Source organism: Puntigrus tetrazona, chromosome 8, assembly GCF_018831695.1.
Source record: "Puntigrus tetrazona isolate hp1 chromosome 8, ASM1883169v1, whole genome shotgun sequence".
Classification (NCBI taxonomy): domain Eukaryota; kingdom Metazoa; phylum Chordata; class Actinopteri; order Cypriniformes; family Cyprinidae; genus Puntigrus; species Puntigrus tetrazona.
In genome coordinates, this window is record NC_056706.1 from 20142465 (window position 1) to 20168433 (window position 25969).

At 38.0% G+C, this 25969-nt stretch overlaps 1 protein-coding gene across 1 annotated transcript; it reads left to right on the plus strand.

The window, feature by feature from the left end:
• Window positions 1-25927, plus strand: cacna1fa (calcium channel, voltage-dependent, L type, alpha 1F subunit a). The gene is made up of 49 exons (XM_043246218.1): window positions 1-281; window positions 934-1151; window positions 1257-1361; window positions 3141-3280; window positions 3551-3693; window positions 3783-3935; window positions 4551-4747; window positions 4858-4961; window positions 5097-5239; window positions 5426-5491; window positions 5571-5637; window positions 5718-5744; window positions 5845-6005; window positions 6113-6338; window positions 6552-6759; window positions 7033-7153; window positions 7281-7353; window positions 7458-7521; window positions 8696-8753; window positions 8997-9096; window positions 9191-9320; window positions 9932-9991; window positions 10483-10589; window positions 10666-10753; window positions 11335-11442; window positions 11552-11604; window positions 11687-11833; window positions 11913-12114; window positions 12241-12399; window positions 12521-12631; window positions 12749-12832; window positions 12975-12995; window positions 13445-13576; window positions 13673-13738; window positions 13837-13928; window positions 14609-14768; window positions 16002-16129; window positions 16217-16313; window positions 16497-16599; window positions 16779-16880; window positions 17007-17131; window positions 17710-17820; window positions 18314-18603; window positions 19370-19441; window positions 19505-19828; window positions 21526-21860; window positions 21946-22058; window positions 23591-23908; window positions 24520-25927. Exons 1-49 carry the CDS (start codon window positions 263-265, stop codon window positions 24727-24729), a joined length of 6441 nt encoding a protein of 2146 aa, XP_043102153.1. The 5' UTR covers window positions 1-262; the 3' UTR covers window positions 24730-25927.
• Window positions 25928-25969: the final 42 nt, after the last annotated feature.

Consider the following 25969-nt stretch of genomic DNA (forward strand, 5'->3'; position numbering starts at 1 on the left):
GCTGCGGTCACACGAGGATATTTATCACACATTTATTTTCCTTCACGAGTGATACATACAGGACAACCCACGCGCTTTTAGTGGTCTAAACGCGTTTCCGAAAAATGTTTTTGGAGTTTGAACTTTGAATTGCGTCTTTGGAGTCGCGCGCGTTCAATGCAGATATGAAAAGCGTCGTGAATTATTATTATTATTATTATTATTATTATTTCGTTTGAGTTGGTGGGAGTCAGCAGAAGACGGAGACGAAGAGGTCTTGGACATGGATGCGGTATCGAAAGGTGAGCGGTGTTACACAAACCCCTGCGACGGAGAACACCGTCGACACGGTACACGGACATTACGCGTATTTACTGACGTCTGGCAATATTTCATTAATAATAGGATTACTGACAAATTACGTGTTTAACATATAGACGTTAGCCTATATGCTGAAATCATTTCTTAAAAGTAAAAAGTTAGCTTTTTGCATCTGACAGGACTGGAAGTCTCAGAAGTAGGTCACTTTGTTCCGCCCGATCCTTCTTACCTGTAATTCAGTATCTGTTTGACACATCTGGCCTCTTTCTTTTAGTTGAAACATTTTTATAAGATTCTGCTGAACGGGAAATGTCCAGTTTAAGGTTTGTGTGAGTAACTAGTTTGCAACGCGGGTCAAAGAAGGCCTCCGGAAGACTTTTAAAACGTTTGAAAAAAGATCTAGAACATAGGTTCTAAACGTTCGAATGAACACCATCTTTGTTACTACTGTCTTTGACGTCCAAACACTTTCAAGCTGAACTACAGTGTTGTGTTTTGAGATGATCGTTTGTTGCAAACACGCTGGATAATTTTTGGACAGGTTGTCAAGGATGTGTTTTGCTTTACAGAAGAAAGAAAGTCACGTCGGTTGGGAGTGAGACAGAGTTTTAATAAGAAAACTGTCTATTTCAGATGGGGCCGGTTTGGCTGACCCCAGCAAGACGGACACGCTCAACTCAACAGGTTCAGCAGGGCAGAGGAGAGCTGGAGGAGCCAAGAAACACACACAAGCTAATAAATCAGCCCTGCGTGCCCCCAGAGCTCTGTGCTGCCTGACTCTCAGTAACCCAATACGCATGGCAGCGCTGGCCCTGGTGGAGTGGAAATATCCTTCTGACCAATTTATGTGTGTGTGTGTGTGTGTGTGTGTGTGTGTGTGTGTGTGTGTGTGTGCAAACCTTGTGCATTCCCTTGTGTTTTCAGGACAATTGATTCCTTGACCATAGACCTTTAAGCCTTTCGATATATTCATTTTACTGGCCATCTTTGCCAACTGTGTTGCCCTTGGTGTGTCCAAACCTTTTCCTGAAGACGATTCCAATGCCACAAATCACAATCTGGTGAGTGTGTGTTGCCAACATTACCATGATCATCCACAGTGAGCGAAAACTGATTGCCTCAGCAAAAATACATCAAACCACATAAATCCAGCATAGCGTTAAATCTGGCAGATCACATTAGTCATATATATATATACTATTTATAACACTTTACAATAGGATTTCATGTGTTAATATTACTTGACCTGAACTAACCATAATACTTCTACAGCCTTTATTAATCTTTAATATGCATTTAGGATGAACAATTCTGTATTGTCATTTAATTGTGTAACAATATGAAAATGAACATTTTTAGCAAAGGTTAATAAATGCTGTGCAACATTGTTACTAATGTTAACAAATGAGATTTTATTGTTAAGTCTGGGTGCTTTATATAAATCATATTTAAATCGCAAATATCCAAAATGGTCAACGATGTAGTGCCTGAACTCACTCATCATTTTTTATTAATCTGCCTGTGAGTCTGAGGGTATCCTACTTCTTTAGGGCTGCATGTGTTCAGTGCAACACTATAATTGCATTAGCCTTGAAGTTTGACTGACAGCTCTGAATACCAAACAGGATAAGAGTGCTGACCATCTGTTCTCTCTCTATGGCCGCTCGCTCATTGCCTTAACGTGGGAGCGCCTCTCTTACTGCATATTTAATATAGACTATCCATTTGATCATCACGATTCGTTTTTAGGTTGCATTATTAGATCAGATTTGAGCTAGCTTTATGTAGGACTCTGCTCATGTCCTATCCAGGTCAGCCGTGGGGTTACACTGATACGGACGGATGATTAGCTGCAGTAATATGTGGGATACCTAGAGCACCCTCAGCCTTTAGCTAAAGCTTAGTACTGAGTGGGTCAAGAGGGCAGAAAAGTAATGAGCTCAGCAATGTGTGTTAAGGGAAAACAGGTGAAAGAGAAAGTGAGTGTGTGTGTGTGTTTAGATCAAACTGCTTCTTAAACTTTATACACTGCCGTTTAAATGTTTTAGGATCGGTGAGTTTTTTCAAAGAAACTGATTATACTCTTTAAGGCATCATTTATTTAATAATTTATCCGATCACAATTGCAAAAAAACAGCAATATTGTGAAATATTAATATTATGCAAGTTAATGTAGTGTAAGTGTCGGAAACGGTTTAATATTTTTTGGAAGCTGTGAATAAAAAGTAAACAAGAACAGCAGCTATTTAAAATATACATTTTTTGCAACAATATACACTACTGTTAAAATTATTGGGGCCAGTGCATTTTCTTCTTTCTTTTTTTTTTTTTTTTTTTTTTTAAGAAATGAATCATTTTATTAAGCAAGGATGCATTATACATTATAGTGAAGATTTCTATTTTAAATGAATACTGTTTAACTTTTTATCAATCAACTAATCCTGTAAATGGAATCAGTTTATACAGTGATAATAAATCAGCATATTAGAAAGATTTCTGTAGCATCATGTTCACCGAAGGCTGGAGTAATTTCTGATAAAAAGTCAGATTTGAAACACAGAAATAAATTAGAAAGTAAAAAAAAAACAACACCAAAAGTAAATTAAACTGTCAAAATATTATCATTACTGTTATTCCTTTCTTTGTTGTTGCTATAAATGTAACCAGGTTAAGCATAATCGAGCCTTCTTTAAAAACATTAAAAATATAGCATATAAATCGTGTATATGCAGTATATATATATATATATATATATACAGTGTGTGTGTGCTATTTTAAGATTTAAAATCTCTTTTTAAAAACTCATAATCTCTTTCATGTACTACCTTAACTATTCCTAGGAACAAGTGGAGTACGTGTTTCTGGTCATTTTCACGATCGAAACGTTCACAAAGATTCTGGCGTACGGTCTGGTCATGCATCCCAGCGCCTACATCCGCAGCGGCTGGAACTTGCTGGATTTTGTTATCGTGATTGTCGGGTATGAGCGCGTTTACCTGAAACATACTTCACGTATTTTTCACCGCACGCATCGTTTCAAAGCAGCTTCACAGAACATCGTGATGTCTATGTTTGTCTTTCAGTTGCTGATAATATAGTTTACTTTAAATATAAACAAGCAGCTTTAAGACATGCTATTGCTTTATGTGAATTGAACGTAGTTACATATGTAACTGTTTTCAAAGGTTTAATAAAGACAGCGTAAGGCTGCGTGATGCACTCACCTGACAGTTTTGTGTGCTCCATGCAGTCTTTTCAGCGTTATAGCTGAGATGGGAGAGCACAAACCAGGAGAAGCCCACCACGCAGCAGGAAAACCAGGAGGTCTGGATGTCAAAGCCCTGAGAGCTTTCAGAGTACTGCGTCCCCTGCGCCTGGTGTCCGGTGTGCCCAGTAAGTGTGTGTTTCTCAGTGGACACCTTTGTAAACACAGTGCTGGCTATTTCCTCCAGTGATTGCGATTGAGCTGGTGATGTGTTCAGGTCTGCAGATTGTGTTGAACTCCATCATGAAGGCCATGGTGCCTCTGCTCCACATCGGTCTGCTGGTCATGTTTGTCATCATCATTTACGCCATTATTGGGCTGGAGCTCTTCATAGGCAGGATGCACAAGACCTGCTTCTATGTAGGGACGGGTAAGAAAAACAAACATGAGCTCTAAAAGCTGGCTGCATCGATCGCCATCGCATTTACATTTAAACACTTTTTTTGGAAATAGGCTCATTCCCCAACTTGCAAGACATGCCCCCTCTGCAAGCAAGAGGGTCTGGCTGCATAATGTACTGTTAATAAAGTACATTATGCAGCCTTAAACTTTGTTCTCATTAAACCAAAAATGGTAAAACTGAGAAAATGAAAAAAAATAGTTAGTGTTTCTTTAAAACAAATACAGTTGTTCCAAACCAATACAATATGATATGATCAACATGCACAAAAAAAATGTATAATTAAATCTTTTCATCATATCTATTTATATCACAACACTTGGACTAATAACGTTTACAGGCATTTTATGACACCTTTTCTGTCTTAAAATTTTGGTTGCCTGTATTTTTAATAAAATGACAGTAACCTTTTGGGTTTTACAAACAAAAAAAAAATCATGTTTTTAAATTGAACTACATTGTTATGGGTTTGCAGCAACTTTAGGGTGAACAGATTGTTTTGGGTGAACTGTCCCTTTAAATGGGTGTTTGCTTACTGTTAATAGTATAAAGCGTACTAAATTGTGTTTGTTTTTATGTTAAAAGAGCTAATGGTGGACGATGATCCAACACCATGCGCTTTTGCCGGTAACGGTCGCTTCTGCGTAGGAAACAACACCGTGTGCCAGGGAGGATGGGAAGGACCCAATGGAGGCATCACAAACTTTGACAACATCTTCTTCGCCATGCTCACTGTGTTCCAGTGCATTACTATGGAGGGCTGGACCGATGTGCTCTACTGGGTACGGCCTGTCCTCCGTTTCTTCATCCTTTGATTATATCACACCTATGCCACTCAAAAAACACTTGACAGCATATATGCAGCTTTATAACCTCTTATTGTTTCTTTCAGATGAATGACTCCATCGGGTTTGAGCTGCCTTGGATTTATTTTGTGTCTCTGGTCATTTTTGGATCTTTCTTTGTCCTTAATCTTGTGTTGGGTGTATTGAGCGGGTGAGTGACTCCGGCCTCGATCCGTTGTAAACCTTTTAACCGATCACTCATGTATATGTAAATACATGAGACATAAGGATAAAGGTGTCTTGTGAAGGTTTACACTGCAGTACACGCGTCTCTTTCCCATCGCAGTGAGTTCTCTAAAGAGAGAGAGAAGGCTGTGTGTCGCGGTGAGCTGCAGAAAGCCCAGGAGAAACAACAGATGGAGGAAGACATGATCGGATACATGGACTGGCTCATCGAAGCAGAGGACATGGACGAGGATGGAAATAAACGTAATATAAATATGCTTTTTATTTAGCATTCCTCGATCAAACTGTCAAAACAGACAGTGAGCATTGTATAAATTATGAATTAACAAGAAGTACTATTTATGAGTAATTTCACAAGTGCTTTAACTGACAAGCATGTGCATACATACATGTATGCGTTCAGATTTTTTACTGTGGTGTAAATGGCAGGTGCGGTGGTGGCTAAGAAAAAGATGATGAAGAAATACGGCTGGTACAAACACAGTGAAGACGGAGGTACTGACTGAACACAGCTTCACTTTGGCTTTTAAACGTATTGCATATTAATTGAGTTACGTATATTTTCTTTATACAGAATCGGATTCAGACTCTGAGTTCGAAGCGTTCCTGGATGATGATAACGGCTGCTGCGCGTCTATAATGTAGGTATAACATTTTTTCTGCTGATGCATCCGTTATAAAGTACTGAACAGCAGAATCTGAATTCTCTTGTTTTCTTTAGGGCACGACTGATGGCTATAAGTTTCTGGTAGGTGTTTGTTCCTTTGTTATGTTTACCAGAACCCCAACACTTCTTCTGACATATTTCTTTTTGTAATGTAATGTTTGTTGGTTCTTCTCTTTCTCAGTGAGCAGCTGTATCACTTGAATCTGGTCATTAGGAAGAACTGCCGCGTGGCCGTCAAATCTACTAATTTCTACTGGCTGGTGCTGCTGCTGGTGTTCCTCAACACGGCCGCCAGCGCCTCTGAACACTACGGCCAACCGCAGTGGCTCACCGACATACAGGGTGTGTGTGAGTGTGTTTGTGTATGTGTGTGTGTGTGTGTGCGAAGTAAAGTGTCGCCAGAGTAATGACGTGAACTGACCCTCAATACGTTCTCTTCAATGTCCCAGAACGAGCAAATAAGATCCTTCTGGCTCTGTTTACGCTGGAGATGCTGATGAAGATCTACAGCTTCGGCTTTCAGATCTACTTCATGGCGCTCTTCAACCGCTTCGACTGTTTCGTGGTGTGTGGTGGGATCCTGGAGACGGTGCTGGTGGAGATGGAGGTGATCCCGCCCATCGGGATCTCTGTGCTGCGCTGCGTCCGTCTGCTCCGGATCTTCAAAGTCACAAGGTCATTCAGCTCATAAGATTCACTCTGAGATTAATGGTTTGACTTTATCGTATTTTTATTCGTACATTTAATTTGGATGCAGTGAATTGCGATTAATCATTTGGCAGCTGCTTTAGCGTTAGTTTGATAATTACACTCTACTGCATTTTTGAAAATCATGTCGATTTTTTAAGAGTCACTGAAAATGCTGTATTTGTTGGCGTCTCTCTTTAGACACTGGGCTGCTCTGTCAGACCTAGTGAGCTCTTTGCTGAACTCTATGAAGGCCATTTGCTCCCTGCTTCTGCTGCTCTTCCTCTTCCTCATCATCTTCGCTCTCCTGGGCATGCAGCTCTTCGGCGGAAAGTTCAACTTCGATGAGACTCAGATGAAAAGAAGCACCTTCGATTCTTTCCCATCTGCCCTGCTCACCTGTTTCCAGGTGACAGCCTCGCTCACAAAGCTGTCATTTTAGAGGAAACAAAATTACTTTTATATAGCTGTGTTTACCTCTTTTTAGTTTAGAATTTATTGTTTGATCATTTTATTCAATGTCTGTATACTTATGCACCCTTTAGATAGGAAGGCGGAGAATAAGTTCATAATTATGTGCACTGGATTTTATCCCAATATTACACTATACAAATGATAAGGGATTGAGAAAAGAGTAGTTTGTGTTCTGAACGGATGTAAAGTGAAGCTGTTTCTTGTGTAGATCCTAACAGGAGAGGACTGGAACTCTGTCATGTATGATGGGATCATGGCGTACGGTGGACCAGTGTTTCCCAATATGATTGTCTCCATTTACTTCGTCATTCTTTTCGTCTGCGGTAACTGTATCTTTTCAGTGTGAAATGTGCGTAAAATACGTTCTATAAATATCTATAAGCTCTGTTGTTCACCTTTCCATTGGCTGTTCTTGTATCTATGGAGTCTTGTCTCTGGCCCTTGACTTTGATCCAGACATCTTGCTCAATGTCTTCTTGGCCATCGCCGTGGACAACTTGGCCGGAGACGGCGGCAAAAAGAAAAAAGAGTAGGCAGCATTAACACACACGCACAGGACAGAAGACAAACGGGCACATTGTTGTTACTACGCGGCACTCATATAGACCTCAATGTGTTTGTCCTGTTTTACAGAGAGAAAAAAGACGAGGAGGAGGAATGGGAGGATGATGAAGAAAGAGAGGAAGATGAAGCTGGAGTAAGAACCCTGCTTTTTCTTCCTGTCTGCTAAAGGCCTTTCAGACACATTAAAAGGAATAGTTCACCCAACATTTAAAAAATTGCTCACCCTTACACTGCAAACAATGCTTTTCTAGCCTAGATTTTAATATTCTTTGTTTTCAGAAAAAAAAAAACTATCAAAATCAAGTGACTTATTACTTATAACAAGCTAAATAATCTGCCAATGGAGAAAACTATATTTGATTTCAAACAGAAAATACGAATATTTTTCTTATCCCATTGGCAGATTATTTTGCTTGTTTCAAGTAAAAACTCATTTAATTTTAATTAGTTTTTTGATATTTTGGCCTGGAAACAAGACAAAAATCTAGGCTAGTGTAAGACTGCCACGGTGTAGTTGTAGAGAAGGAGCGCTAGATGAGCATATAACATAAATAGTCCTTTAATCTTCTACACACGATATAAACAATATAGTTGCAAGCAGGCAGACAGACGGAAACAAAACCACACGTATTAAAGACGACAAACTGGACTTAAATAATAAAAGCAAATTACTAAATTTACGAGACACAGCTGAACACAATAAGACAATGAACTGAAAAGAAAAGTAGGGCATACAGAGCACGTGGGACAATCAAAACAACAACACAGAGTCCAAAGATATGACAAAGACATGCAAGATTTGGAGAAATGCAGCATTATATCACTTGCTCATCAATGGATCCTCTGCAGTGAATGGGTGCCGTCAGAATGAGAGTCCAAACAACTGCTAAAAAAACATCAAAATAATCCACAACAAATTCTGGCGGCACCCATTCACTGCAGAGGATCAATTGATGTAATGCTACATTTGAATGGGTGCCGTCAGAATTTCTGCTAATTTTATTTTACTTAATGGTGTTTGATTGGGTTGTGAAGACATTTTGTTTTTTCAGCATTTATATATATATATATATATATATATATATATATATATATATATATATATATATATATATATATATATATATATGTTTGCTGACTATTCATGTATTAAATGATCAAAAGTTAAACGTCTTAAGTAATTCCCATTTGACAGTATTTTTTTATTTATTTTATTTATATTTATTTATTTATTTCTAGAATCTCTATGATCATTCTCACCTGATCATTCTTATTCTATTCATTTTTCTTGTTCTTAATTTCTTCAGAATGACGTGGACGATTGGGAAGAGAATGAAGAGTTGAGAGCGATTGAAGGACTTGAGGGTAAATTCTGTTCAGTTCAACTCTTGATTGATTATAAATGTGAATTAATCAGGCAACGATTAATCGTGATTAATCTCATTCAAAATAAAAGTTTTTGTGTACATATGTGTGTAATGTGTATGTTTTGTTTATATATATATATATATATATATATATATATATATATATATATATATATATATATATATATATTGTAAATATACTGTACCAAGCACTAGAATTAATGACTTTTTTTTTCTAAAGGTATAGGCACTCCCATGAAAGTGGACAGCTTTCAGCCAAAAGAGAAAATCGTACCTATTCCTGACGGAAGTTCATTTTTCATCCTGGGAAAGAAAAACTGGTATGTTAAAATAAAATAATTCAGATGATGGTGTATAATAATGATAATTTCTCTTATCTCCGGCCTGAAATTAACATTGGCGATGTTCACTTAGTCTCAGAGTCGCCTGCCACAACCTCATTCATCATCATTATTTCACCAACTTCATCCTCATCTTCATCATACTCAGTAGTTTCTCATTGGCTGCTGAAGACCCAATCAAAACTCATTCTGTCAGGAACGTTGTAAGTTCATTGGTCTCTAGAATAGAGGACTAGACCAGAGCGCTTGAGAGCCAGTCCGTGTGCGAGTCCTTCAGTGCTCCTATTGTTAGAAAATATGTGAACAAAATTACTAATATATATAAATATAAATATATATAATAGTGCCCCATAGAGATTAAACTAGTGTTAAAGAACAATCTCTAGTTTTTCAAAAGGCTAAAACCTGATACAAGTTAATCCCTTGAAGACACTCATATTTTACCCCAAAGTTATCCATATTTTATAACCATATATTATTTGACAATTTTTTTAAAATTGTTTTTTTTTTTTAACGTTTTTCGTCAAATGTAAGATTGTTGTCAAGTAAACATGTCAGCAAAAAAAATATTACTTTAATGCAAAATCATTTATATTTATATACTATATTTTTAAAAAACAAATCTGCAAATAGTACCATTATGTATGTGTACAGTTGTATTTTTACATTTTAATTTAATGGTCTTAAAAACTTTTTTCTACGCAAAGTATTTTATTTTATTTTTGGGGTGTGAAATATGACCTGAAATCTTGAGATTGACCAGGTGCCAAAGAAAAGGACTGTATTCTTGATTGCTGTTTATGTCTCATGATAGATGCTGGGTTATGCTGATTACGTCTTTACCACCGTCTTCACTATTGAGATCATGTTGAAGGTGAATTATTGATTCTCCAGCACACATTAAAATCATTCTTATGCTTCAAATAGACTTTTATCTTTTCTACATGTCTGTATAATAATGGATAATATATATCTAATATATACTAAAACTAGAATTATGAATAAGGAACATTTTTTTACATCATGTATAATATTAATTTATTCATATATATATATATATATATATATATATATATATATATATATATATATATATATATACACATACAAACACAAACTACACTGAAATAAAGGTGAAATAAAGTATAATATAAATAAAAAGATGTAAAACATACACTAAACAAAGATGAAATGTTGCGTTAGTAAATAAATAAATGAAGTTTTAGGTTAAATCACATTTAAATTGCTAACTAAAACTAAAGTAAAAAACTAATGTACAAAAAACTAAAAAAACTAAAAAAAGTTTCCACTTACTTCAGTTTAAAGGTGTTCACTAATGAAAATGTGTGGTGGTGTGTTTCACAGATGACTGTGTATGGAGCTTTCCTTCATCAAGGTTCCTTCTGCCGAAACGCCTTCAACCTCCTGGACCTTCTGGTGGTCAGCGTGTCCCTCACCTCGTTCTTTTTGCAGTAAGTGTCCGTCTTTTGCTCGATTCAGTTATTCACTGACTTGTTCACTCATTTTTTTTGTTATTTCTTTGTTTAGTTCGAGTGCCATTTCTGTGGTGAAGATTCTTCGAGTACTGCGAGTGCTCAGGCCTCTTCGAGCCATCAACAGAGCAAAGGGACTCAAGGTACAAACTCAGACTGAACTTCTCCATGCTGACATCCACAGCCTCCAGCAGATATACATCATCCTGTACCATTAGACCTGCGTGACATATTAAAATATTGATGTTGCAATATTGCAACATGATATTTTCAAATCACACATGCTATGAATTAGTTACAGTATATATATATATATATATATATATATATAAAATTTTTTTAAATACATTTTACAAAATGGTTCAGAAATTTCTTTTTTTTTCTTCAGAATTTTTTTAATTGTACAATTAGAATTTAATTAAATAATTAAAACTAATTTAATATTTAATTATATATATGTCTAATTAATACAACTATAAATTAGTAAAACATAAAAGAAAATTATAAATTTTACTTTATCCTAGGACTCTTATTTATAAATTCAACCTAGTTATTCTAAATTTTATTTACAAAATGTATTCTTGTATTTTACACACACACACACACACACACACACACACACACACACACACACACACATACATATATATCAGAAAAAGAAAATAATGTCCTTAATTTAAAATAATTCTTCCTTAATTACCATTATATTGACTATTTCTGACAGAGCGTGATTCAGTGTGTGTTTGTGGCCATACGCACTATTGGTAACATCCTCATCGTCACCACTCTCCTCCAGTTCATGTTCGCTTGTATCGGTGTGCAGCTTTTCAAGGTACAACGTAAACCCAAAATTGATGCCATTTTCGGTCTCTCAAATAGCAGTTTCCATAGATTAATAAGCACTTTTATGTCAATTAACATTAATATAATCCCTCTTTCAGGGCCGGTTCTACAGATGCACAGACGAGGCCAAACATACACCGGAAGAGTGCAAGTATGTCATAAGCGAGTGGTCTGATTTGCACTCAGGGACTCGCTGGGTAGTTTTCTGAGACACGTGCGTGTGATTGTTTCAGGGGCACGTTTGTGGTGTTCAAAGATGGTGATATGAACCATCCAATGGTGAGGGAGAGGGTGTGGGAGAACAGCGACTTCAACTTCGACAACGTGCTGATGGGGATGCTGGCGCTCTTCACTGTCTCCACGTTCGAGGGCTGGCCACAGTGAGTGAGAAATCCACTCGCTCCGACCACACCGAGACCGGATCCTCCAAACTGTAACCGTCTTTCTTGCATTGCACAGGCTCTTGTATAAAGCCATTGACGCTAACGCAGAGAACAGAGGGCCCATCTATAACTACCGCGTCGAGATTTCCATCTTCTTCATCATCTACATCATCATCATCGCCTTCTTCATGATGAACATCTTCGTGGGTTTCGTCATCATCACCTTCCGTGAACAAGGAGAGGCCGAGTTTAAAAACTGTGAACTAAACAAAAATCAGGTTAGCCGGGATTCAAGTTAGCCATTTCTTTGGGACATTTAACAGGCGATGTTTAATTCTGTTTCTTCTGGTCGTAGTTGTACTGATTGTTGTGTGATTCACGGTGTCTCTCTGCTTTGCTCACAGCGGCAGTGTGTGTATTACGCACTGAAAGCTCAGCCCATAAAGATTTACATCCCAAAAAACCCCTCTCAACTCAAATTCTGGAAGATCGTCAATTCCTCTCAGTTTGAGTACATCATGTTTGTGCTCATTCTGCTCAATACGCTCACACTGGCTGTACAGGTACACACACACACACACACACACATTCATCTAAATGGGGACATTCCATAGACTTTTTTTTCTATTCAGCAATTAACTACAATTCTTGCCACAAAAAACGAATGAGATCTGTTTTCCGCAGCACTATGAGCAGTCCAAACTCTTCAACTTTGTGATGGACATCCTGAACATGATCTTCACTACGCTCTTTACGGTTGAGATGGTCATTAAACTTCTGGCTCTGAGGCCTTACGTGAGACACTTTCTTTCCTCTTTCACCTTTTGCTTTACTCCAGTGGTCTTGATACATTCATAAATGCTAGTGCCTTTACGTTTGCTCTTTTTCCTCTCTGTGTTTTGGACTATGCAGCACTATTTTATAGATGCCTGGAACTCTTTTGATGCTCTGATAGTGGTGGGCAGTTTGGTGGACATCATGATCGCAGAGTTCAGTGTATGTAAAAGATGTCTAATCAAGTGATTCCTATTCCCTTGTCCAAATGCTATATCTTTTGTAATCTGAGACACACAAACACACACTTATCGCTTCTATTTCCTGCTCTCCTGTGTGATTCACGATCCTGTTTCTCGCTCAGGGTGGAGGAGGCCATGGTGAGGTAAGAATATGCCACTTTTTTTTTTTCACACTTATAAATCAGTAATATCTTGCAAGCTTTATAGCTATTGTTCATCAATAGTACACACACTATTCGTTAAACTGTACGCAAAAATCACAGTAAAACCTAATAAAACCTAATCTGCTGCAAATTTGCTTTTATTTTATGCCATGCATGAGTTTTAGAGCCATATTTAATTTCAATAAGCTTAACTTCACCATTTGATTGTCTATTGATTTTTTCTTGACTATTTAATTCATAACTAATATAAATGAAATACTTGTATATTAAATTGATTTAACTGTAACCTTAAATGACCTGTTATGGTAGGCTGGTCAAGTCAGATGTAGTTTTCACTGCAAGCATGCTTTGTATTGCGACTGCTTAACAATGTTATCTGGACTTTTGAACATTAATATTTGGTTTGTTTTTTGGCTCCACTTCAAAAGGGGAAAGAAGGGGAGAGCGCTAAAGTGTCTATCACTTTCTTCCGTCTTTTCCGAGTAATGCGACTGGTCAAGCTGCTCAGTAAAGGTGAAGGCATTCGAACCCTCCTTTGGACCTTCGTTAAATCTCTACAGGTGAGAAACCTAGAAAACAAACAAGCTCAATAAACTCTCTTTTTTCTCATTTCTTTAATTTGCATAGTTTCTTCCCATCTCTCTGCTTAATTTTAGGCATTGCCATACGTCGGCCTGCTCATTGCCATGATCTTTTTCATCTATGGCGTCATTGGGATGCAGGTGGGCTAATCTTTATGTTTGTTTATTCTCTCTCTCTTAACATGAGGAACTTTTGAGATTGGGAAGTTTGAACTGTTTTCTATTTTTTTTGTTTTCAGACATTTGGGAAGATAGCTATAGATGACAGCACAGAGCTCAGTCGAAACAACAATTTCCAAACTTTCTTCATGGCTGTACTGTTGCTCTTCAGGTGAGCGTAACCCAGCCTTCTACTTGACTTTTGAATTGAAGTTGGATAATGATCTGCTTTTGTCAGGTTGGTAAATGCTACAGATGCAGGTTTATTGCATGCGATTTTCAGTCCCACTTCATATTAAGTGGCTTTAAAGAGTTACTTCACCACAAAATTAAAATCTGGACATTAGTCACTTACCCTCATGTCATTCCAAACCCCTAAAAGCTTCATTCGTTCTCTAAACAAGATATTTTGGACAGAAACCAAGAGGCTCATAACTGTATCATTGACTGCCAAGTAATGAACACTTTCAAGGCCCAGAAACTTATGGAAGACATCGTCAGAATAGTCCATCTGCCATCAGTGCTTCAACCGTAATGTTATGAAGCAACAAGAATACTTTATGTATGGAAAAAGGTAACACAGAAGAGCGAGTGAGTCCAATGAATGCTGCCCAAAATGGCGTTATGTTGGCGTTACGGTGAATTGTTGAATAAAGTCATTACTTGTTTTATTTCCGTACAAAAAGTATTCTCGCAGCTTCATAATGTTACAGTTTTACTAACGAAGGCAGTATTGTATTATTTTTCTAGACCTTGACGGTGTTCTTTAGTTGGTTGTCAATGGGACAGTCACAAGCCTCCCGGTTTCCATCCAAAAGACCATCCTGTTTTTTGGTTTTACTTCAAACACAGGTGTGCAACAGGTGAACAGTGGCAGCAGATCATGCTTGCAGCACTGCCGGGCCGTCGATGTGATCCAGAGTCCGACTTTGAGCCAGGAGAGGAGTACAGCTGCGGAAGCAACCTGGCGTACCTCTATTTCATCAGTTTCTTTGCACTCTGCGCCTTCCTGGTAAGAGATAACACATGTAAAACATTTGCTTGTTCAATGTTTGCATTACCCCAAGAAACTTAGTGACCTGCAGTTTTAAATTGAAGTGCATTGACTCTTGCAGTGTGTTGAAATTTTGCATTCCCTAGAAACGTTGCCTTCCCTTTTATGAAAATGTTTTTTTTTAATAAAAGTTTTGCATCTCTTGCAAATTGCATTTTGCCTTCCCCTTCCCCTGAGTTCTGCTTAAAAAATTTTTGCATTAACTTACAAAAAACTTGCCTTCCCCAGAGAAGGCAAATATTTTTTGTTCAGTTGAAAAATGTTTTCTTGTAATCAAGTGTTTTGCATCAACTTCCAAAAAAAAAAAAAAAAATGCAAACCACTGCATGCTCAGAACATTTCAGCTTTAACTTAAAGTCTCAGTTCTCTTTTATATTAATATTTTCTGATAATTTACTCACTTCTTTCTTCAGCTGGAAAGAAATTAAAGGTTTTTGATGAAAACGTGCCAGGATATAGTGAACTTTAATGGACTCCAAATGGTTGAAGGTCAGATTTACAGTTTCAGTGCCGCTTTAAAGAGCTATAAATGATACCAGATGATGAAGAAGGGTTTTATCTAGGGTTAAAAAAAAAAATCATAGTATATGCTTTATAAACACAAATGCTCACCTTGCTCTGTTCTGACATGTACATACTACATGATTAAGTTGAAAAGGTCACGCTTGACGTAGGCAGAAGAACTGAGTCAAGGCTTTATTGTCTGGTGTGGTTTATAGCTCTTTAAAGCTGCACTGAAACTGCATTTTTGACCTTCAACATTTTGGAGTCCATTGAAGTTTACTATCACCTGGAATGTTTTCATCAAAATTATGCTATAATTTTATAATATATAATTTTTTTGTCACAAAAACCCATCAATCTGCTTCAGAGGACATTTGATAAACCTCCGAAGGCATATAAGTTAGTTTTACGCTGCAGTACTTGCAGTACATATATCCGATTCACGGAGATTTAAAATAATGGTCGCTATGCGCCAGCATTACCAAGATTGGAAGAGCCAGGATAAATTTCTAAAAAACAGACTGTGTTCGTCTAAAAGAAGAAAGTCATTTACACCTAGGATAAGATAAAATATGGGGTAATATTTATTTTTGGGCGAACTATTCCTTTAAAAACTAAATAATCCATCTCTGAAAATAATAGAGAGTTCTCTTTGCTGATTAACTGATCCAATCTGTGTTTTCTCAGATCATTAACTTGTTCATCGCAGTCATTATGGATAACTTTGAGTATCTGACCAGAGACTGGACCGTGCTGGGCACTCATCACCTCGATGAGTTTAAACGAGTTTGGTCCGATTACGACCCAGAGGCCACGTAAGAAATGTCATCCGTTGTGCATGTTTTTATGACAGCATAACAAAACACTAAAAAGATAAGTAATATTGTATGTTCTTGCATCAGGGGAAGGATTAAACATCTAGATGTGGTCACTATGCTGCGCAGAATTCAGCCTCCGCTGGGCTTCGGGAAACTCTGTCCACATCGAGTAGCCTGTAGGGTAAGCATGATTTGTACAGCCACTGGGTGATGATAAAATGGGTGATAAATCTAGGAGTTTATTTTTTAAATGCCCAATGTATCAGAGAACAAGCCGGCAGCCTCATTTCAATATACTTAGCATAGTCCTTACAACCACTAATCTACACACCTCTCTGTTGATGTCTGTCTCTCTCATTGGCAGAGACTGGTTGCTATGAACGTACCTCTCCATCCTGATGGGACCGTGTCCTTTAACGCCACCCTGTTTGCTCTCGTCAGAACTTCACTCAAGATTAAAACAGACGGTGAGACTTCTACAAACAAAAACACACTAGCATTCAGATTAGTAATGTACGCACTTTCAGTTCTGACATTTACGAGCGAGGATGTTAGTATTTTTTCTAGAAATAATCCTCTCTATGAAAAAGGTGGATAGTTGTAGACTCCCGTCACAGTATTTATCGGTCTTAAATACTTATCACAGGCCCCATTGACCAGCAGAACGAGGAGCTGAGAGCGATCATTAAGAAGATCTGGAAACGCACCAAACCCAAACTCCTAGATGAAGTTATACCTCCTCCAGCAGGTAAGTATATTATGATATCTTCTCATAGGCTTTGTGTGCTTAATATGGGCTACCATTGACATGTACAACTTTATACTCTGTCCCTTTTTTTAAGTGTTTATTAAAATCCATCTCTCTGTGTTTCAGGGAATGAAGTGACTGCAGGAAAGTTCTATGCCAGCTTCCTGATTCAGGACTACTTCAAAAAGTTTCGCAAGCGAAAGGAGAAAGAAAGGAAGAAGAAAGGCAAGGACAAGTCAGCCTCCCTCCAGGTGAAAAGTTATGAGATTTTGTCGGAGTGTGTTGCTTTGCTTTTCAAATGGCCATTTTTGCATGCTTTAAAGCAGAAACAATATATCTAACTACATAACACTGAAAGCTGAATTGGGAAGCATGAGCTTTCCTTTTCTCTGAAATGCGTCTTTTTTCTTCAATGTAATTCAAACTCAACTTGTTGATGTGCATGTTTTTTACAAGACTTTACTGCCAGATATAGAGTGACAACTGATATTTATATGCATCTTATGTAAGTAATATGTTAGATTGCCATAAAGATCTTTTTAATTTACACTGAGCTATCAGAATTTCATTTTTTTGGTAATCAGCAATTGCATATTTTTGCTCAGTTTGGGCCTCTGAGTAAAAGGTGTTTTTCCTTCGAGTTTGCACATATTCTTACTATATTATACTATATGAGCCATAAAAGACAGATGTATCGAATATGATACTCAAAGTTTTCATTTCTATTATGTCAAAAAGGTAAAAAAAACTGCTTTAAAAAATATTAGGCTTAGATTAAATTTCATGCCTTTGCCTGCCTTTGACATGACTCTCTTCTTGTGTGGTTAAGGCTGGGTTACGCACACTACAGGATCTGGCCCCAGAGATGCGTCTAGCCATGGCCATGGAGGATGAGGAAGGGATGGAGGGAGAGATGATGGAAGAAGAGGAGTTCTTTAGGGTGAGAACACCCAGCATCTAACATTAAAAATTAGTCAAATCATTGTGCTTTAAGACATCAACACTATCAATTTGTATATAAGAAAACACAACCAGCCCCTTTGCTTTTATTGTTTCACAGTATTACTGTTTTTTTTTTAAATTTTGACCAAATAAATGGAGCCCTGGTGAGACTTATTTAAAAAATGAAGAAGCAAAAATATATTTAATCCTTTCAACAAGTTTAAAATTTAGTGCGACAAGATTACTTATTAACTGTAAATTACGCATAATCACATTATTCATAAACCATAATATTATGGTCCTGAGTACTTAATTGTTTAATTCTACTGTAAAAATCACACCTTAAAAATGTGTAATCAAGTTAGAATAGTAATTATTATTATTATTATTATTATTATTATTATTATTACTACTACAATTATTATGCATCATAAAAATATCTTCAGTCTCACTGCAGCCACAGTTAATTGTGTTTCTCTTGACAATGGCAGAGTGACAGCGTCTTCAGTGATGCTCCTCCCACACCGGCTATGTCCACTCCCAGAAGCACCCCTATGCCACCCCATCTAGACGAGACCACAGTGAGAATTGAGCTTCCTCCTAGAGTCCCCAGTGGGAGCTTTATGCTAGAGGAGGCCCTGATGGACTCCCGACCGGCCTCTGCCCTCTCCGACAACACAGTGATAAGTGAACAGCCTCACAGACTGTCTCCCCTGCCCAGCAGGTGGAACTCCAGTCACAACAAACTCACCCCGCTGTGGATACTGAATACCAACCAAAGGCAAGGAGCACACTCAAATAAGAGACAAAAAGAACAGAAATATATAGTATAAGCAGATGCTAATGCAGCAGAGTCTTGAGGTCTGAAAGCTGTTTGAGCATGTAGTATTTAGTGAGATTTTTTCTGGTTTCATCTAACAATTAGTTGATAAATCTCTTTACAGCTCCAGAAACTTGTTTAAAACTACAACATGAAATGTTTGGGGAGTTGCTATGCTTGTCAAGCTTGTGTAGATGTCATGTTCTCTAGTGTACTCTAAAATGGGAGTATCCCAGGGTCACCAATTTAACTGTCTCAAGAACAATTTATAATAGCCTTCATCAAGAACAGTTAACAACTTGACCCCCTGCAGTACCTTCAGGGATCCCTGGTTAAAAACCCTGGCACCTATTTAGCATCACAAACAGGTGTCTGCTTAAAGGGACAGTTTGCCCCTAAATATATAGTCATTTAAAAATCAGGTTTAAAAAAAAAAAAAAAAAAAATAATAATAATAATAATAATAATAATAATTTTTCCACCAAACAATCTATATTGGGATTATTAATACAGTAATTATTATTAAGAAAAGAATTGGAAAATATGCATCATGTCTTGTTGACAACTGGTGAAGATTAAAGATTCCAAAGCAAAATCAACATCAGTGTTGGAATAACACTGAGCGTGACTGACTGAAAATGAACTTTGGCTTACAGTAAATTCGTAACAGTTTGAAAGAACATTATCATTGCGAATTATCAGCAATTTCAGCTTTGTCTTATCACAGTGAGCATGAAGAAATTGAGGTGACAAGTATGTTCTCTCAGCTGGACTTTGAAAAGGCATTTAAAGAAATTCAGTAAGTTGAAATGGCATCCTCAAGGATTTTTATATATTATCTTAATGTACCTCTCATATTCAGGACTGACACAACCAGAGCTTGTGAATACATTCCTTCCCCATCCCCGGATGAAAGAATACAAAATGGAGAAGTCACAGGAGGAGCTGTCATTCTTGGAGGAGAAGTGACAGGAGGACTTACAGCTGGAAGTGAAGGAGTCTCAGGTGGAGGTGAAGGAGTCATAGGAGGAGGAGTCACAGGTGGAGGTGAAGGAATCACAGGAGGAGGAGTCATCACAGGAGGAGTCATCACAGGAGAAGTAGGGACGGGTAGAGTCACAGAGATGTCATATCCTACAGAACAAGGCAGCAAGGAGGAACCTCAGAGTATTGTCTCAAATGATAGGTGAGTATGACATATAGGTAGTTTGACTACCCATAATTCACTAAAACAAGCACTGGTCAAGCATGGATATGCATAGTGAGGACATTTAACCACTCAGGAAAAAATTATGTCAGGTATCAGGTCAGGCATCATTCAAAACGGACTCAAGTGAAAGAAAACAAGTCGGTACTAAGATCATCAAAATTTTAGAATGCAGCCTTAGAGAAGGACTAGCCATTATTTTTAATGAACCAGAGGTTATTTTATCACCATTTATCACCACTGGCTTATGTTGTCCACAATTTTGAATAGATCATAATGTGATGAAGGCTCTTGGTCTAATTTTCATTTAAAATTTCGGAATGGAACACTGTACTGAACCCTGTGCATGTGACGTTACATGGGGGAGCGCAGTGCGACACACCACACTCTGAGTCAGTTTCACAGATGCCAGTACAGAATTGTACGCGACCTGACTTGAAGCCTTTCAGTCAGAATCTCAATGTCGTTTTGTCCAGTGACTGAAGCCTTGTCTGAGGCAGGACGCCTTTTAATTTTATGAATGAGGTCTATGAGCATATGTAGGTTTATTTTAACAAGTGAGACAAAATAACATTGATTTTTAATGAGTCAATCAGCAAGATTTCTGGATCCCAGGTGTCTTTTCTACAGGTCACAAGCTGAGATTCGAAGCACTCTCTTAAATGTAGTGCTGCTAATCTCTGTTTGTTACCAGTAGAAAGGACACCTGTCCACAGAAAGAAAGAAAGAATCAATCAATCAATCATAAACTCTCCACCATGGCCAAGACCAAAGACCTGTCCAAGTACTGTAGACCTACACAAGGCTGGGATGGGCCACAAGACCATCACAATACAGCTTGGTGAGTAGGTGAAAACAGTTTATTAGCAATTATCCAAAATGGAAGAAACACAAATTACAAAAGGTACCATTTAAAAGGTTTGCATTCACATAGAGTGGTTGACAGCAACGTCATTTGTGCACAGTGTTCAACAAGAAAATACAAAAAATAACAAGTGTTTTTGTTGTGTCTCGCGGGTTTCACAACAATGGGCATGGAATGGCGACGTATGCATCAAGCGATTGAAAGAACAGAAAGTCACCTGGCAATGCTACAATTTTTTTTTGTTTTTCGTACACATTTAGCCAATCAGTGTACACTTACATCACTGATAGTTCCTGGTATTATTTTAGACCCTACTCTGAAGGAGGAGCTACTTTAGTTCCTCCAAACGACTCCTGGAGTTCCTGGAACTAAAATCGTTCCTGTGGTGCGAACACGCCAAAGTACCACAATTAGTCTGGGTACTATGAAATAGTTTGTGTGGTGCGAAAGGCCCTCTAGTTTTAAAACTAGTTCCAAGATGGTGGACGCGTGAACGTGTCTGGTTGAATGTTGCATCTATGTATACAGGTACATATCTGTGGTGTCAAGGCCTTGATATACTTGATATACAAGCAAAACAAAGAACAAACTAGTGGGACGTCACATGAGACAAAATCAGGCTAAAACGAAGCAAACTTTCCTTCCTAAGAAATTGTTGGAAATTCAAATACATTTAAGTATACATACTTCAGTTATCTTAGTATCTATGATCAGCTGCTTCCTGCTTCCACCACGGTTATTTATCTATCTAAACATTTTTTTACAAACTTTGCTCAAAAATTAATCTGAGTTTGTGTTGATGTTTGTACAGACAGTGGTTTCCTGAGGTTCCTCCAGCACAAACACCAGCACTTAATTTTAGCAGCGAAAGTGTGGTGCCAGTTCAGCCCAACAACATTAACAACAACAGTTTCCAAGGCAACAGCCAAGATACTGGTGTCTACAATGGCAATGGTTACCCTGGAAATGGCTACAATGTGAATGGTACCAATGGGACTGGTTATCCAAGCAACCGTTATCCAAGCAACGGCTACAGCAGCAGTGGATACAGTGGTAATGGATACCATAGTAATGGATACAACGGTAATGAATACAACGGTAATGGTTTCTCTGCACGGCGACGCATGCTTCCCCCGACTCCCCTAGGTAAAGCCAACTACTGTATTATATCCATGCACTGTGTTCAGCTGCAACGTGGTCAGTTCACATAGTTGTTTTCTGTATCTCTCAGGCCGAAAGCCCAACTTTAACATCCAGTGTTTGAGAAGGCAGACGAGTAATGAAGATCTGCCCATTCCAGGCACTTACCATCAAAACTCCCCACCCTGCAGGACACGAGTACAGGTACACATCCCCAACATCATCCAACATCCTTCGTAGATAATCTACATTAGTCTTCTGTCTCCTGGTGGATTACTCATTAACTTCAGGAAGCTGAGGGACACTGAATACAATAGTAAAAAATATGATTTTAAAAATATATTTTAAAATACATATTTGGTGATTTGAATGAACAAAAAAAATTACTTACTGATATTTCAAAATGAAAAAGTGGATTTAAACAAGTTATACTTAATGAAATAAAAACTTATCCACATCCACAGAGTTGTCTATAAAAAGGCACTCTTGCTGTGTGCTTAGGGTCCTTGTCCTGTTGCAAGGTGAGCCTTCTGCCTAGAGTTTCTGAATGCTCTAGACTAGGTTTTCATTGAGGACATCTAAATATTTAGCTGCACTGAGCATTCCTTCTACTCTAATGAGTGCCTCAGTCCCTTCCGCTGAGAAACAGTCCTACAGCATGAGGCTGACACCAGCCTCGCTTTATTTTTGAGATGGTACTCTGCAGGTATTGAGCAGACCTGGTTTCCTTCAAACATGATGCCTAAAATTGAGGTTCATCAGATCAGACCAGCCTGAGGGTCCTTTAGATGCCTTAATGCAAATTTCAAGGGTGTTTTCATGTGTCTTCACTGAAGAGAGGAATGAGTTTGGCCAAACCACCATAAAGCCCACATCGGTGGAGTGTTGCAGTGATGTTTGTCCTTCTGTAAGTTTCTCCCATCTGCAAGTATGATCATGTAGCTCAACTAGAGTGACCATCAGGTTCTTGATTACCAGTCTAACCAAAGCCCATTTTCCATCAAATGCTCAGTTTGGACAGGAGGCCAGTTCTAGGAAGAGCCCTGGTTGTTTCAGACTTCTTCCATTATGGATAACAGAGTTTATATGCTTCTGTGACCCTTCAATGTAGCAGAATATTTCCTAAACTCTTCCCCAGATGTGTGACTTGTTTCTGAGCTCTACAAACAGTTTGACCTCAGTGCTTGAATTTTGTTCTGATGTGCATTTTCAGCTTTTAGACCTTTTATTAAGATGTGTGCGTCTTTCCAAATCATATTCAAATTAATTTTCCACAGGTTAACTTCAGTGGAAGTGTAGTAAAATCTACAAGTGATATAAATGCCCCTGAGGTGAATTTCTAGCGATATAAATGCTTACACAATAGAATAGTTTACGTTTTTATTTCTAATGAATCCTGTTTTGCATTGTCATTATGGTGTATAGACTGTAGATTTAAATTGCAATCAACAAATCACATAAGGCTGCAACATAAAATGTAAAAAAAAAATTAAGGCTATAAATACTTTCACTATGCACTGTATATATAGTTTACTCAAAAAATGAAATTCTATCATTAATTACTCACCCTCCTTCCATTCCAAACCCATAAGACCTTTGTTCATATTCAGAACACAAATTAGGATTTCTTTACGAAAAGTGCATTGCAAATAAAATCATAATGACATGAAAGCTCATGAAACCTCATTTCAGTTTCCACACAAAAAGTAAAATGATTTACATATCTGCTCCCACAGACAAACAACAGCTACGACTCACGGCGGAGCAGCATTTCATCTGGGATTTCTTCTGCCTCTTGGGCGAACAACCAGGCCAGACGGGGTCGTCTCCTTTATGCTCCTCTTATTCTGGTGAACGAGGTAGGGGGCACTCAGGCGATGTGGGGTGACACCAATGGCAGCGCCAGCTTGCCAGCCTCTGCCCATCCCGGGTGGATCGGCAGTGGAACGGCAGGAGTGACCCAGCAGCCTCGGGCCTACACCACTCTCAGAGTGCCGTCCCAACCCAGCCCTGGATACATGGAGAAGGGAAGCGCTGACAGCCTCGTGGAATCGGTAAATTTGCATCAAATGACCATTTTGCCTGAAAATAAGTAATAAGGACAGTTGTCATTTGTGCATAGTTTATAGTGGCTATAAAAACTATTTAAGCCAGACTTCATTTTGTTTAGCGGCAGCAAAGCATTTTTAGCTTTTAGCTCTTTTGACTGGGATTAACAAAAAATATAACCCTAATTCCTAAGGCCTTTACATTATAAACATGACCTTTGACCTACACAATCTACTTCATTTGTCTGTTGTCTGATGGATAGTTCATAAGTTTTTAGCATGTAAAAAGCCTTTTAGTATAATTGTAAAAAGTCCCCCTTTCAGGTTGTGGTTGTCGGGTCTTGGCTGAAAATATGATTTTGTTAAAGTAAATACAAGAGTAACGTTATTATTGTCAGTAATATTGCATTATGAATACTTACTGGACTGAAGTAACTTTATTTGTGACCCTAAATTTTTTTTCCTGACATATTCCTCAGGCATGAGGTTCATATTCTTACTGCACAAAATTTTGTTATCTGATACACCAAAAAAATTAAAGACACTTAAAACATACGCAAAAATTTTTTAGAGTTCAATAAATCGCATATATAAAAACATTTGTATATTTATTTCAGATCCTGATCTCTGAAGGCTTGGGTCTATATGCCAGAGACCCCAAATTTGTTGACTTTGCAAAGCGGGAAATCGCAGATGCCTGTCACATGACTGTCGATGAAATGGAGAGTGCTGCAACTGACCTCTTAAGCCGTGGAAAGGCAGAACAACCAATCAGACGCTTTGAGGAGGATCTGTCTGATGAGATGAACTGTGTTATATCATACTAAATGGGCTTCAGTTTGAGGAGTTTGAAAATAGATCGTCAATGCGATTGTGATGCTCTCCCACTCTGAGCAGAGTTAAGATTTATATTCCATTCCTTCTGTAGATAAGGAAACTGGTGACCACAAAGACCTTACCCCTATTGCTTCGCATAGAAGTCTAGGAAGAGCTTAAAGGGATAGGTACGGTGCCTGGGTGGTGCCTTGTTCGGTTCACTTAGTTTTGTTGTGGCCATGACACCTTATCTTGCGGGAACGTGATATGATGTGGCCGCAAGATATTAATACGTGAAAATATCTTTAACTTAATGGCCATTTATGACGACAAATGAGAGCGTCTCTTCATTTACAAATGAAAATGTGAATGGATTTATTCCTCAAAACATTAGGCATTCCGCCATTTTAATAATCTACAAAAATTAAGTTCAAAATTCCAGTCTGTATAAATCAGTTTGCAAAATGCCAATAAAGCCATGTGAAAGAGATCGATCAAATCAGTTAATAGAAACACAGCAATATTGTGGGATCAATAAAAGGTTTTGTTTAGACCCATTTTATTTTAACATTTATTCATGGTTAATACAAATGCTGTTTACATCATGCAATACAGTCTGAGAGCATATGGATATAGTTTCAAATCAAATCTCTGATAATCCCGGGTTATGGAAATGGACGTTGTTCTCTCATAGCATTGAGGCCACGACATCACGTTCCCACGAGTCAAAAACGTTTTCTGAAGTAGAATGAAGGTCTTGTGATTTGGATCGACGCGAGGACGAGTAATGTCTCATTTTCGGGTGAACTATGCCTTTAAGCAAAGCACAGGATTAGCCTACTATATGACTAGTAGAGTTCTGAAACAGCATCTGAAGAGATTTAAAAAGAGTGTAGAGGCCGAATCTAAATCTGGTAAGGGAATTGGGGAGGAAAACAAAAAGGTGGTTATATCGAAAGTTTCTCTTCGTATCATATATACTTCAAGGAAGTATTTTGTTCAGCCATAGATGAAGCATGCATTTTCTGTGCGGCTGCTTTGGAACGCAAATTTTCTTAAGTGCTACACCAATAAACTTGAAGTGGAAAGTAACCATGCAGATATATTTGTCATTGTGTTGTTGACATTGCCCAGGGAGTGGATATTATATAAGTATATTCTGCTTGAAGAGTAAGACAAGAGTACAGCGTTCAGTTCAGGTTGTGCTCTTCATTTACCAGTTCTAATGCACGAACTTCCAGTTAGCCTGAC

Excerpts from the sequence above, each read along its gene's own strand:
- cacna1fa (XM_043246218.1), top strand. Across the intron at positions 3,936-4,550 it reads CTGCTTCTATGTAGGGACGG|AGCTAATGGTGGACGATGAT; the intron begins GTAAGAAAAACA and ends TTATGTTAAAAG. Across the intron at positions 14,769-16,001 it reads TTGCACTCTGCGCCTTCCTG|ATCATTAACTTGTTCATCGC; the intron begins GTAAGAGATAAC and ends GTGTTTTCTCAG.